General features: G+C 39.9%; 1 protein-coding gene across 13 annotated transcripts in view; it reads left to right on the top strand.

Moving 5' to 3' along the window:
* The window catches only part of PCDH7 (protocadherin 7), a 416,058-nt gene that overhangs the window by 63,225 nt on the left and 337,508 nt on the right, over window positions 1-15,325 (top strand). Inside the window, exons 2-3 of one of the 13 annotated variants that reach the window (XM_074992586.1) lie at window positions 10,375-10,444; window positions 11,857-12,225. The exons of 10 other annotated variants lie outside the window; for them this stretch is intronic. In XM_074992586.1, coding sequence (XP_074848687.1) covers window positions 10,375-10,444; window positions 11,857-11,909 — 123 coding nt within the window. In that variant the 3' untranslated portion in view covers window positions 11,910-12,225. Of the gene's footprint in view, window positions 1-10,374; window positions 12,231-15,325 lie in introns of those variants that run through there. 2 more of the 13 variants (XR_012645345.1, XM_074992584.1) reach the window with 2 other exon arrangements.

A 15,325-nucleotide genomic window follows, 5' to 3' on the forward strand; every position in this document is an offset into this window, starting at 1 on the left:
TTGTAGAATTAGGGAACTAATTGATGATGATGTAGGGCATTTCTGTCCTCTAGTGCTTCCTACTGGACAGTACCGGCATTTCTGTCTCAGTTTCCCTTCTTTTAGGATCCTGGAAGACCTCTATACTGTGCATGCAGCTATTGACAAAATTCCCATACTAGCTTCTACTTTATTAAATACAAATAAACAGAAATGTAAGTCTCTGTCTTTGGGTCCAAAGTTTGCACAGGTCTGTTTCTTGGGGCCTGCGGTTCTTAGTCCTGGTCTCCCAGGCCCATGGTTTCTCCCCTTTGACTGTAGGGTTATAAAGCTCTCCTCCTTAGGGCATGTGATTCTCACTTCTGGGAGCTCCTCTCCCTTAGGAGCTTCTTTCTGTGAGTACCTGCTTCAGATGACTTGATGACCTTTTATCAGACCAAAGTGCTTGTTGTCTATTTAACTGCCTAGATGGACTGCTTAAAATATGTGACCTTGTAGTTTGGGCTCAGAGTCACCTTAAATGGGCCAACAACCCAGTGACAGAAGCCATCCTGTCCATCCCACTTTGTGGAAATTAATGAAGCAGCCTGTACCTTGCCTAATGCCAAGCTGGTTTCTTCTAAATGTGCTCTTTAGCTATACATGCTTTCAAAAGATTGTTCTGAGAAATGGCTTAATTGCCCTAAAGAGGATTCTGTTATGTCTGATTAAAAAAAAAAATGGACCTGGACCTCCATTCTAAAAGCAGCCAGTGGTCACCACCCAAATGGGAAGAGTGGAAGCTACAGAAGTAGAACTGTGTATAGTCTTTGTTATATGTCTTTGCCAAGCTTACAGAATGTGCATTTTCATGTCAGTTTGTGCCACCTATGGACAAAGGGTTGTTTAGGGCAGAAGCAGCTGTATAACAGAGCCCTCCTTTTATGCGGAAGCTTCTCAGTTCATTTTATTTAATTGAAGATTATGTAGGTATCATTCATACTGAATATGATGGGCTGATTCTGATAGAATGGAAATTTTGACACGCTATTTCTTTTCCAGTATTTCAGTTTTTGAAGGCTTGGAAGGCTAAATTCAGAAATGTTAGTTCAGATTAAGTAAGTTACTTGTTAAAGTAAGTTTCCTCCATTTGGTTAGTTGGATTTGGGAGGGGAGGGAATATTTATTTATTTGTTTATTCCTTTTGCACCTGCCCTAGTCAGCATCATCCTTAGGAATTCTGGTACCCAATGCTGCTTGAGCACTAGCATTCTCCATCCCTCACCATTGAGCAGGCAGCAACTCTGCAGGAGGGAGCAGGAGTGTGGAGGTAGAAACAGGGTTGGGACGTCAGTGAGGGAACAGGCACAAGGGGGAGTGGTTCAGTGGGCCAGAGATGTGAGCTAGGGGATTTGTGCCACTGTCAATAAGCAGCAAAACAGGGGGCTGGGGAAATTCAGCCACCGAGGCCCAATGGCAAAGTGTGAGGGACAGGAGATTGGGGCTGCTAGGCTCAGGTGGTGGAGCTGGAAGCCAATGGGATTCTGGCCAGAGAGGCTAGGAGGCGGAGTGTCGGGGTGGGGGCGGGGGTGGGAATTCAGCCATCTGGACCAAGTGGAGGAGCAGAGGACCAGGGGATTGGGCTATCTTGGCCAAGAGGTAAAGCAGAGGCTGGAGGATGGGGATTACAGCTGTTTGAGTTGACCATGCTACTAAACAGTGGACTACATAATTTGGGTATTCCATGCAGCTCTTGTAGATATTGTTACTGTCTACAAGAACAAGGGTGACAAAAGCGATTGTAACAACTATCACGGCATCTCCCTTCTCAGTACCATGGGGAAGCTATTTGCACGTGTTGTTCTGAAGAGGCTCAGTGTTCTTGCAGAGAGAGTCTACCCTGAGTCTCAGTGTGGGTTCAGTGCTGAACAGTCCACCATAGACATGGTTTTCTCTGTTAGGCAACTACAAGAAAAGTGCAGGGAGCAGAACAAACCTCTGTATGTTGCCTTCATCGACCTGACCACGGCATTTGACCTCATCAGCAGAAAAGGTCTGTTTGCGATTCTGGCTAAGATCAGCTGTCCCCCAACTCTGCTCAGCATTATTAGGGCCTTCCATGAAGTCATGAAGGGGACCGTCGTATATGACAGATCCACATCTGAACCCTTTGAGATTCTCAGCGGAGTGAAGCAGGGGTGTGTGCTGGCTCCAACACTGTTCGACATCTTCTTTGCAGTTTTGCTCAGATATGCCTTCGGAACTGCTACAGAGAATGGACGGCAACCTCTTCAAACTGTTGAGGCTTAGAGCAAGGACCAGGGTGTTTACAAAGCATCTAAGGGAGTTCCTTTTTGCTGACAATGCAGCTATTGCTGCTCACACTCAGCAGGAACTGCAGTCACTCATAACTCGCTTTACGGATGCATGTATGGAATTTGGCCTCACAGTCAGCTTAAAGAAGACCCAGGTGATGGGCCAAAACATGGGTAACGAGCCATCTATCAACGTGCTAGACTACGAACTGGAAGTCGTCCATGAGTTCGTGTACCTAGGCTTGACAATCTTGGACAACTTGTCACTTGATAGCGAGATCAACAAGCACATTGGAAAAGCCGCCACAACGTTCTCCAGGCTGACGAAGAGAGTATGGGCTAACAATAAGCTCACGGTACACACCAAGGTGCAGATCTACACAGCCTGTGTTTTGAGCACACTGCTGTAAGCCAGTGAAACATGGACTTTGTGATCAAAACAAGAGCAGCAGCTCAACACATTCCACATGCGCTGCCTTAGGCGCATACTCAGTATCTCATGGCAGGACAAGATCCCCAATAGCGCAGTGCTTGAGAGGACAGGCACCGCCTCCATGTTCACCCTTCTCAAACAGAGGCGTATGCGCTGGCTGGGCCATGTCTCACGCATGACGGATGGCCGAATACCAAAGGACCTCCTCTTCGGTGAACTGGCATCTGGAAAGAGGCCGAAAGGGCGACCTAAACTGCGCTACAAGAACACGTGCAAGTGTGACCTCAGTGCTCTCTCTATCAGTGTGAACACCTGGCATTCACTCACCTCAGACAGGCATGCCTGGAAACAGAGAGTGAAGGAAGCTCTTGTTGTGTATGAAACTACCTTGGTGAAGGAAGCGGAAGACAGGAGAGCCCTCAGGAAGATCCGTGCCCATGATACCAGAGCGACATCTGCCTACTGCTGCTTACAGTGTGGAAAGGACTGCCACTCCCGGATTGGATTGCACAGCCACAGAAGACGCTGCTCGAATCAGTCCAACTGGGGCGCAAACCCATGGTCCCTCGGGATCGAAGGATGCCTACTACTACATAATTTGGGGCTCAATAGTACCCCAGATTTAGTGCTGCCCTATGCAGTTGCATACATTGGCTATGTCTACATGTGAAGCCTACATCGAAGTAGCCTATTTCGATGTGGCGACATCGAAATAGGCTATTTCAATGAATAACATCTACACGTCCTCCAGGGCTGGCAACGTCGACATTCAACATCGACGTTGCGCAGCACCACATCGAAATAGGCGCTGCGAGGGAACGTCTACACGCCAAAGTAGCACACATCGAAATAAGGGTGCCAGGCACAGCTGCAGACAGGGTCACAGGGCGGACTCAACAGCAAGCCTCTCCCTTAAAGGGCCCCTCCCAGACACAGTTGCACTAAACAACACAAGATCCACAGAGCCAACAACTGGTTGCAGACCCTGTGCATGCAGCATGGATTCTCAGCTGCAGCAGCAGCAGCCAGAAGCCCTGGGCTAAGGGCTGCTGCCCACGGTGACCATAGAGCCCCGCAAGGGCTGGAGAGAGAGCGTCTCTCAACACCTCAGCTGATGGCCGCCATGGCGGACCCCGCTATTTCGAAGTTGCGGGACGCGCAATGACTACACGGTCCCTACTTCGACATTGAATGTCGAAGTAGGGCGCTATTCCCATCCCCTCATGGGGTTAGCGGCTTCGATGTCTCGCCGCCTAACGTCGATGTTAACATCGAAATAGCGCCCAACAGGTGTAGCCGTGACGGGCGCTATTTCGAAGTTAGTGCCGCTACTTCGAAGTAGCCGGCACGTGTAGACACGGCAGTTGTGCCCTAGCGCTAGTCTACAAAGTTAAACTGGAATGTTGGTGTTTTCTGAATAAGTACAAGCTATGCCTCGGCACTGGGAAAATCAAATGTTGGGAGTTGGGGCAGGGAAGGAGTCGCAGATGAAGAGAAGTCAGGAAAAGGGTTTTAAAAGTCTTAAGATGCTAATACAGCATTTAAAGGGCTAAAATAAAATTGTGTCCCCACGATTATCTTTTGTGGCATTTTACAGATGGAAAGGGAAATGCTAAATAAACATTTAGAAATAAGTCACCTAGCAAACTTTCTTATTGACTCAACACACCCAGTCAAGCCATAACACAATTTCCTCAGTGGGCATGTGTGTCTGTTGAGGCTTTCCTTTTATTCAGAAAACAAGCAATAAAATGGCATTTTTCTTACTGTGTTCTATTCATCCAAATATCTAGCAACGTATTCTTGAGTTAACATTCTACAGTATATCACTACTGAAAAGCATACCGAATATGGGTACTAATGTGCAAATAAAACTGATTTTGCCTCTGGCCTAGATTGAAATAGACATTTCCATAGTACACATATACTGGCATTTATAAATATGAAACACTCTGAAAGTGTCTGGTGATACCTATAAGGAGTTACCCCCCAGGCATGTAACTCTCCTATACATTTAAAATTGATTATTGATCCCAAAGTAAACATTATGCTTTTTTGCCAGAAAGAAAGATGCTTTTCTTTAAGTTGTCAATTGAAATTGTAAAATCCTCATTTGCCTATAGCAAATCTCCATGCTATTCAACTGTTTATGGAAGTGATTAGTATCTTAAGTGAGATACTTGAGAGCACCTAAAATATGCATGTTATGGGCTATGCCTACACTAGCACCCCCCTTTCAAAAGGGGGATCCTAATGAGACACTTTGGGATATGCTAATGAGGCGCTGCAATGAATATGTAGTGCCTCATTAGCATAATGGCAGCCATGGCACTTCGAAAGTGCTGCTTTCGGTCACGTGTGGCTCGTCTGCACAGGGTCCTTTTTGAATGGACCCCACATACTTTGAAATCCCATTATTCCTTTAACCAAATAGGAATAAGAGGATTTGGAAGTGTGCGGGGTACAAGGACCGCTTGTAGATGAGCCACACATGATCAAAAGTGGTGCTTTCAAAATGCCGTGGCTGCCATTATGCTAGTGAGAGCTGCATATTCATTACAGTGCCTCATTAGCATATCCTGAAGTGTCTCATTAGCATCCCCCTTTTGAAAGGGGGTGCTAGTGTAGACATAGCCATAATATGTAAGATATTTAGCCATAATTTTAGATTTACAATAACTATTAGCAAATATCATAAATTAATCATGCCAGGATTAATCTAGATGAATGTCCAAGAAAACCAAAGGTAAAAATGTTGGCTACATTTGTTTTCCTTCCTTTCTTGGTTTTTATTTATTCTGGATCATAAAATATGCCCTGCTTCCATTAACAAAAAAGTAAGTGAGAACTTACTTAGTTATTTGCAGCACATAAAATCCATGGGATAGATGATAGACTTCAATTAAACCAATAGATATATCAGTGTGCTTACAAGACAAACAGTATACAGTTAACTTTTATTTCTTAAGAAACCCATGCCACTTGTTGATTAAGGCCTTCAAAAGCTGCAGCTTATTTTAAAAGGGTAAAATGTGTAGTTTCTTTGAACAATAAGACATATATTCAAAATCCTTTTGTATTGAACATAATCTATTGAAAAAAAAGAATGGCAAAATATAAAGGTCAAATTTGTTTGCACTGTGGTTACAATAACTTGTTAAACCTCCTGCATATTAGTTCACAAATATATAGCAAGGGATCTAAGGACCAAACCATATGTTGAGAAAGTTGATTAATTCATCCTCATAACACCTTTGTGTGAGAGGCAGATTTAAAGATACTTACGCAAATGAGTAAATTTAGGCACAGAAGTTATGACTTTCTTATTCCTTCGACTGCAAATCAGTGGTAGATTTAGAAGGCACTTAAAAGCCTAGCTCCAGTTCCTTGGTCTTTCCGCTAGACTGCACTGATCTTTAAAAAAGCATCAGTTCTTGTATGTTTAGTTTCTATGACTATAATATTCTTGATCTATGCACACAGTAAAATCTGCCTATATCAGAGGATGCATATAGCTGTTAATTCTTGGATATCCTTCAAAATTGGCATTTCCATTTGTGAGGTAGCTAGCCATTCAATGAATTGCTGTGTCCTCCATGCCCATGAAATAAGAGGTAATGTTTTAAAGCAGGGGTGTCCAATAGGAATTCAAAGATCACCACACTGGGTTTCTGTTGTAAAAAATCCACGGAGCATCTACACACAAAATGTTCTTTGTTGACAGACTGTTAACAAAACTTGGCACATCCACTGGCATCATTATACCTCTCCACATTCAGGTATAACACCTTTCTTGTCAGTTTGTAAGATACGGACAAAACAGCTGTATAGATGTTCCGGGGACCTTCTGTCAACCCAAAGGGCTTCCAGTTCACTATTTACGCAGCCCTGTTTGCAGCTCTTCCCGTGAGCCATTCTGTTGGAAGAGGGCTGGGCAGTCTGGCTGCTCCCTGACAACAGAGCAGATTACTCTTTTGGTCTGCTTTTATGTATAGATGCACCCTGGTGACAGATGTTTTGCTGGGAAAAATCCCTTCCGAAGTCACTTCTGTCAACAGATGCTTCTCATGCAGACGTAGCCTACTTGTGTTTGATTCTTGTCTCGTTGTTTAAATTCAAAGAGGTTGTATTGTCAACTGGTTTAAACCAGCTTTTTATAAGTAGTGCTGATTTATATCAATGAGTATCCAGCCCAATGACTTCAATGTACTCATTCCCAATTTACACAGGTTGTGTGAAAGGTAATCAAGTTAATTATCACTAAAGACTCAAAATGTGAGCAGAAAATAGGAAGGTTAGCATTCCTTGAAAGTGATACTACAACAGTTAGCTTTTGTTTAAACGGCTATTATAAAGGGTTGCAGTCATCAGATCTTTCTGTTTAACAGGGTGTTACCATATAGTAAAGTGATCATCAATACCACACCTATAAATCATTTCTAGTAATTTTATCAAATTTAATGAAATATCTCTATATATACATATTTAACAGATCAGGTATATTTATCCCATGTTAATATTAAAAGTTGTTATTTTTTATTTTTTCACATGACCAGTTAGGTTATTGATATATTTTATAATATAAAACCAGACAGTGAGGGTCCAGCAGTTGGCATCCTCTGCCTGCGGCTGACAGCCAGAGACCCACCACCTGGAGCTGAAGCATCAGCTTCCCTTATTCCTGCATGTGTGCTGGTGCTCTGAAGAGCTGGATAATGAAGATTTGGATAAACGAATTCTATTGTACAGATCACCATTTCTCACATTCTGTTTGCTCTTACTGTTGTAAAATGTATATAGCTGCATGCTTTGTAGAATTTTATCAGTAAGCTTGCAGTGTTTTGTGGCATATGACAGAACATACATCACAAGCTATGTTTTTGTCTGATACTTGCTTCAGCAATCAACAGTGAGCATGCCACGACTTCAACTTCACTTAGAGTTACAATCCTGCATGCTACCAAAGTCTCTAGTTCTTTCTTACATTTTAATTTATTATTATTATTATTATTATTATTATTATTGTAGTGCTAAAGCAACCCAATCAAGGGACAGAAGGAGATTGTACTAGGTGCTGAGCAAGCAAACTACTCACGGACAAAGTATCTCAAATTACTCACTAGGAATGACTTAGATAATAAGTAAGTGATGAAATAAAGTAACATAGGCAAGGTAGGCAGATAAAGAAAGCGAGGTAATTGTAAAGAGCTGCAGTAGCAGGCATCCTTCTGTCTGCATAGACTATGGTTTGCACCCTTCATAACTCCATTTAAGTTCATCATTTGCAATAAAAGAGTTGTGCACTTGCATAAATTAATAGTCCTATGGTTTAGGAGCTGTGTGTGGCTTCTCTCTCTCTATAATCTATTTCTGATAAATTGTGTTCTCTTATACATTCTGTTATAATATAATTACATGAATTAGACCTGTACATCTAACATATTCAAAGCTGTAGATATGTTCACATGCTAATGGCGACCATATTGCTAATCCTGATAGATGAGTCCAGCCTTGAAGAAAGCCGCAAGCATCTTGCTCTCACAATAAGCAGTTACTCTAATGGTTGTTTTGTATGCCTGTCTCTGGCTGTACACAGAGCTGATTGGAAATTTGGACACTTCTTGATGTTCATTTTCCAGAAACCATAAGACAGGGGGACTCCCTGTGCTACAGTGAGCAAATGGAGGAAGTGCATTGCTGCTCCCATGAAGGGCAGAGAGGAGAGAGAAGGAGAGAGAAAATGCAGTTTCCCAACCTTTCCTAGCAGTGATTAGAGGGGTGGGAGGGGAGAGATAGCTCTCCCCACGAAAGCTTGGTGCCTGCAATCTTTTAAAGGTCCCACGAGGACCCATCATTACCCTCGTTAATTGTTTCATAGGTTTGGTTAGTGTAACATGGTTAAAAACAATAAGCCCTACTTTTATTTTTATCTTGTACTGAATTATAGGTTGATGATCTTTTTTAATTGAAAAACATTGTTAACATAAAACACATCTGTCACAGATGAGAAACACTCTGCATGTGCAAGAGTATAATCAGTTTATTTTTATGGATCTCCAGTTCTCAGGAGAATCTTACAAATGTACGTGGTACTCAGTTTTGTGTTTGTATCTTGGAGTTAACTGAAAGGTGCTTAAAATCACAAGTAGGCAGATAGATCCCTCCTGACTACACATTGAAGGAGACTGTAATGCTTTGCTCATTTCAGCAGATCCTTGAAATATCTTGTGCTCAATAATGTAGCACAACTACATTTATTCCATACATACACAAACATAACTGATGGGGAAACATGACACTGACAATTCTGAGGGAAAATCATGGACTTTTGATATAAGTTGATTCCGCTATTTTGGCAAGTCCTGTATTTTTGCCAGTGGATGTCACCCCTGACAGGGAGGAAACAGCACAAAGGTACGTACTTGATAACTGGACTAATGGCAGGCAACGGTCTTACTGAGACATTGTAAATACATTGTTCCTGAAACCAAGGAAGAATATTTTGTGTGCTTATCCTAGATGACTCTGTGAGAGAAAATTACATTTAAATTGGGGAACAAACATTACTAATTTGAGGATATTTTGGAGATTTTTAAGGATTATCTTCATACATCAAATGTTGCTTCCTGGATGTACTTGATATTATTTGGTACTTGTGTAAATTGGCTTAGCCTTGCATTAGGTAATGGATCCCGAAGAGTTCCACAATCTATCAAAATGTTGCAGAATAAGAAAGAAGTAGTGATGGGCAAATAACAGCAATTAATAAAATAAACATTAAGAAAAAATTACCTTACAAACCCAACTGCCCTTTTTGTGTAACCATTTTGGGCATGGCAGGATTACAGGGTGAGTATTTCCATGAAGATGCATTGTTCCTGAATAATAGTTTAAAACTGTTGTGAGCAATGTATTGGAAACCTGCTTTCTTTCAGCATTAAGCGTGAATGTCTTTTTACTGCATCATTTATCTCATCAACATTATTGATCACAGCACTTCAAGGAAACCATTAATGCTTCATTTTCTCTATGTCCATCCTGTAGTATAATAGTGATACTTAATAGCCAGCACTTTCACAGTGCTGTCTGTACATGTTCACAGCATTGCACAAACAGTATCCCAAGTTAATGCTGCTTTTCAGAGTTTGTCTTCTACAGCTGGTTTTTTGTTTTGTTTTGTTTTGTTTTGTTTTGTTTTGTTTTGGTTGTAAGAGTCCCATTCTAGATCTCTTACCTAACCCAACTGGTATTCTAAGGGAGCCACTGCAACATTAAATCCATCATTTTGGGAACAGAAAGTTTTCTTTGCCCTTGATACTTGGAAGAATCGTATTGCTTCTTGTTCCACAAAGAAGCATTTGCAATGACAACAACAACTAAGGACATGTAGGAAACAGATTTTGTCATATTTCTCCTATCATGAACCATAAAATCAACATTATACTGGACTTTGTGCACTTAAATTAAATTGCACATATGTTGATAAATAATATGCAGATTGTTATAACTGTTTTCATTGTGATATAGTTTTCTTATACAGTATGCTTGAACCTAATGGGGAGAAGAGGATTCTCTTTGCTCAGGTGTAAAATCCATGTTGTAGGATTAGGTTAGCTAAACCCTGCTCACATCCCGGTAAGCAGATATATATTTTTGTATTTTTTGTAGGTGGATACAGTGCAGACTACGCAGCCCCCTGGCCACACTGAGGAATCGTGTAAAATGAATATATGTGCTCGTAAGTGAAACATTTATAAATAAAGCTCCAACTTTAATGTATGTTGGATCATAAAACATGTAAAACTTGCTTACTGTAATATTAAGAAATCGATTCCCAGGGGGCAGGGTGACTGCAGAAATAAGAAGATGTTCAAAACAAACATCTTTTGAAAAATAAAAATAAAAACCAAGAGAACTTCGGAATTATTCAAAACAAATTCAAAACAAGAATTTTAAATTACCTCTTGGAAGTGTTTGGGAAGGCACTGAGCTGATTCAAGATTCCAAAACATACGTAAATAAATAAATAAATAAATAAATTAAAGGGATGTGAGAAAGGTTTTGTAAGCAGAAATCATCATCCAAGGGGTGAACAGGATCAAATACCTTCTTTCTTAGGAGTACGAGATGGAGGACAAGACCCTTTCCCTTTCAATCTGTGTTTGAGAGGACTGAAATTTTGATCAGACTATTACTTCTGTTAATAAGTGGCAGAAGAGTGCACATGGGATTGAATTTTCAGTGCTTGAATTTTATGCAATCATTTATGATATGCAGTGGGAAACAAAAACTTGAGCATGTGCTAAATCAACAAAGAACATGGAATGTATACCTCAACACTGAATTCCTGGAAAACCAAAAACAGTCCCACTATTTAGAAACCTGGGGCGACTTGAGCAGTTGTGAAGACTCAGACTCTGGATTTTGCTGAAAAAAAATGACTTCATGAGGCATTCAAAGTAAATTTGCAGAAGAAACCAAAAAAGTTTTAAATGGCCCTATCACGGAACTCAGAAATCAGCCATTAATCTACATATATAAATTTTGTACTTTAGTTAATAAACATAAGTTAATCCAAATGGATAAAAGGTCTGGAGTATTGAATATGAAAGACCTCTCTTTGATTTCAATAACTATTTAAAAATAAATGCTTTTCATTTTGATTAAATGGAAACTGCATGATGAGGAGATCCCCTTTGGATTTCTAGTTCCTAATAAGATAAATATATCATATAAAAACAAAGACTATATTTTTGGTAGCCAAGAGAGAAAATATATAGGGACACCACCTGGTTAGTACATTGCTCTATGTTTTAGAGGATGAAGAGGCTGAATACCCTGTTCCTGAATAATATTTCATTCATATACCCATCTTGATCATAAATAATAGATAAGAGCAATATATAAAGTATTAAATTAATATTTCAAAATGTTTCGCTGCTTAACTCTATGGTGTCACTTTGGCTTATTCAAATTTCCATTCTAAATTGGGTGCAGTTGTATGTGGAGACTATGTTGTGTGCAGTCTATTTCTTGGTTTCAGACTATGCCTTTTCTGATAATGAACTGTAATCCTAAAGATCACATTTTTGCTTTTGATGGCTATGCGTTTGACTTAAAATTATATCATCCTTTGTGTTTATCTTTTAGGAACTGGTGGTCTGCCTCTTTCTCCCCTTCTGGCAGTCAGTTGCAAATGGTAGAATATATGATTTGGAAGGGGTTTTGACCACTTTATTGTATTAAGAATATGTTATCAAAGTCTGTACACTTCTACTGTATTGATTTTTTTCTGTGAGCAAAATCAATAGGCAAAATTAAAATAAAAATCAATTTGCTCATTTTTGAATTTCTTCATATTTTATATACATATTTTGTTTATTTAACCTTGGAGGTTTTATGGTGAATTCATTGACTTGGAAATGCATCCAGAGCTTCATGTAATATTGAATAAAACCTACTGATGTAAATGAAATACAACAGAAATACATGGTTCTTTTAGCTGAGGAGGTGAAAAAATAAATGCTGAGGACCTATGACTGGATTCTGATTTCTGACACAGCACTGTAAGTCTGGAATAATTCTGATGGTCCCAAAGGAATTACACTGAATTTACATCACCATACTTGAGATCAGCATTTCGTATGGGGGGTGTTTACTGCTATTCTATTTTTCTGATCTTAATTTTCTGTTCAGTAGCAATTACCAGCAGAGGAGTTTTGAAGAAATATTATTGCACAGCCACTATAATTTTCAGATTCACAGTGTTTAGCAGCCAAGTGCCTCACAAGGAATAAAACCACTTTTATTTTTGCCTCCTGCTACCACTCCAGTGGGGAAAGGTCAGCAAAACAGTGGGAGACCAAATGATGGAAGATTTTTTCTCTGTAAGACATCAACTTGCAAGACACTGTGAATTTCAGAATTACAAGTGATATAGCTTTTTTACAACTGCTCCTTTCCTTCTTGCCTCCTACTGCTGCTTCATTGTTGGATAATGTCTTTTTCCTGTCAGAATGAGCAAGCAAGAGCTTATTTGTGACAAGTGAAATTCTACTTTCTACCTTGTATTGTTGCAGATGGAGATAAAAAGAGCCTGGTTCATACCTATCTCATTTTCTAGCTTTTGAGGGTTTCAGTTTGGGCTTTTAAAGCCAAATACAATGTGCCTTGTACACGAGTAATCCAGTTAATGTCAATGGGATTACTCATCTGAGTAAAGTGAACATGTTGTGGCTATATTTGCCATTTTATTTGCAAATCATTTTCCCTACAGACCACACCTTTGACAAAAAATAAGTGTCACTAACAGGTTGCAAGAAGTTGTGATACACAATCACGATAGACATTTAAAAGCAGGTTAGGTAAGCCATGAGAGGGAATGAGATAGCAAGTTGTGTTTAGTGGGGAAGTCAAGTTGGATAGCACAATATTTCTTTCATATCCCTCCTAGCTATGATTGTATGAATCATATAATGCCCTGAACCCACAGAAACTCCACTGGTACCAATAGCAATTCTGTGCGTGAATCACAAAAAGAATATGTAGTAGTCACCTTGCTAAGCCTCCCATTTAATAAACAGGTTAAAAGAGACATTCTAACCTAGGAATGAAAAATATGTATTTAATTCAAATAAATTGTTTGTGTGCAAGTTAATTAAATAGCTGAAAATCTCCCATTGGGATTTATCTGGCTTATTAAAAAGAAATCTGTCCCAAACTTATTGAAAGCTCCATTGTAGGATGGAGGAAGGCAAATAAGCATAGAGACTTTGCTCATCCGCTCTTCACTTAACCACACTCAGTGATAATCCATGCTTCAACACAACACTGATTGCACTTTGAGAATCATACATTATACTTTGTTTTGAGTAAGTAAAGAATAGCTATTCAATTTCTTATGCAGGAGCTACATTTATGTAGGATATACATAGACCATAAGAATATAAGAATGGCCATACTGGGTCAGACCAAAGGGCCATCTAGTCCAGTATACTGTCTTTCAGTGATCAATGCCAGATGCCACAGAGGGAGTTAACAGAACAGGTAATCATCAAGGCCATGTCTACACTGCAGAGTTTTGCTGAGAAGACTGGGGTTTTGTTGACAAAACTGATGGAGCATCCACACTACAAATGCGTTCTGTTGAGAAACAGTCACCAGAATGGAACAGTTTCCTCAGGAGAGTTAAGTCGCTTCTGTATGAGGCATCATGCCTCTGTCTACAGATTCTGTTGTCAAAAAAAAGTGTAGATGCTCCAGGGGGGAGGGAGGGAGAGGGTGGTGGTGGGGGTGTTTTATTGACAGAGAGGGCTTCCAGTTCACCGGACAACCCTGTGTGCAGAGCTTTCAGTTCTGAGGGCTGGGCAATCTGTCCACTTTCTCTGTTGACGGAGGGTGTTGACAGGGGAGCTTCTATTAACTGTGGACATGTTAAGTCAACAGAGGGTTTGTTGGGAAGTATGTCCCGACAGTAACATCTGTTGATAAAACTGTAGTGTAGGCCCAGGCCAAGTGATCCCACTCCCATAATCCATTTCCATCCTCTGACAAACAGAGGCTAGGGATACCATTCCTACCCATTCTGGCTCATATCTATTGATGGATCTATCCTCTATGAATTTATTTAGTTCTTTTTTGAACCTTGATAAAGTCCTGGTCTTCACAACATCCTTTGGCAAGGAGCTTTACAGGCCTATTGGGGGAAAAAAACAACTTCCTTTTGTTAATTTTAAACTTACTACCCATTAATTTCATTTGCTGACTCCCAGTTCTTATGTTATGTGAACAAGTAACTTATTTCTCAGTCACTTTTTCCTAGCCAATCCTGATTTTTAGACTTCTGTCATATCTGCCTTAGTTTCCTCTTCTCTAAACTGAAAAGCATCAGTCTTTTTATTCTCTCTGATGTGGAACTCATTCCAAAATCATTCATTTTTGTTGCCCTTTTCTGAATTTTGCCAATGCCAATATATCTTTTTGATGGGGGTTGGGGAGATAAGGTGACAACATCTATATGCAGTGTTCAAGATCTGGGCATGTCATGGATTTATATTGATATGATAAGATACTCTCTTTCTTCTTTTGTATCCCTTTCTTAATGATTTCTAAAATTCTGTTTGCTTTTTTGAGTGCTGCTGTACATTCAGTGAATGTTTTCAAAGAACTAGCCACAATGGTTCCAAGAGCTCTTTCTTGAGTAGTTATAGCTAAATTAGTCCCTTCATTTTGTATGTATACTTGGGATTATTTTGCATTACTTTACATTTATGAGTATTAAATTTCATTTGCCAATTTATTGCCCAGTCACTTACTTCTGTGAGATCTTTTTGAAGCTCTTCACTGTCTGATTTTTAATTTATGTTGAGCAGTTTAGTGTCATCTGCAAATTTTGCTACCTCACTGATCACCTCTTTATCCAGATATTTTTAAGCAGGATGAATAGGATTGGCCCCAGTATGGACTCTTGGGGGACACTTCTACTTATCACTGTACATTTTGAAAACTTACAATTTATTCCTGCCCTTTTTTTCATGGTCATTTAACAAGTTATAAATCCATGAATTTGTATTTTATCTTTGTGTTTAGGGAACATTTTCATTACATGAATACCCATTTC

Source organism: Carettochelys insculpta, chromosome 4 (assembly GCF_033958435.1).
Source record: "Carettochelys insculpta isolate YL-2023 chromosome 4, ASM3395843v1, whole genome shotgun sequence".
Classification (NCBI taxonomy): domain Eukaryota; kingdom Metazoa; phylum Chordata; order Testudines; family Carettochelyidae; genus Carettochelys; species Carettochelys insculpta.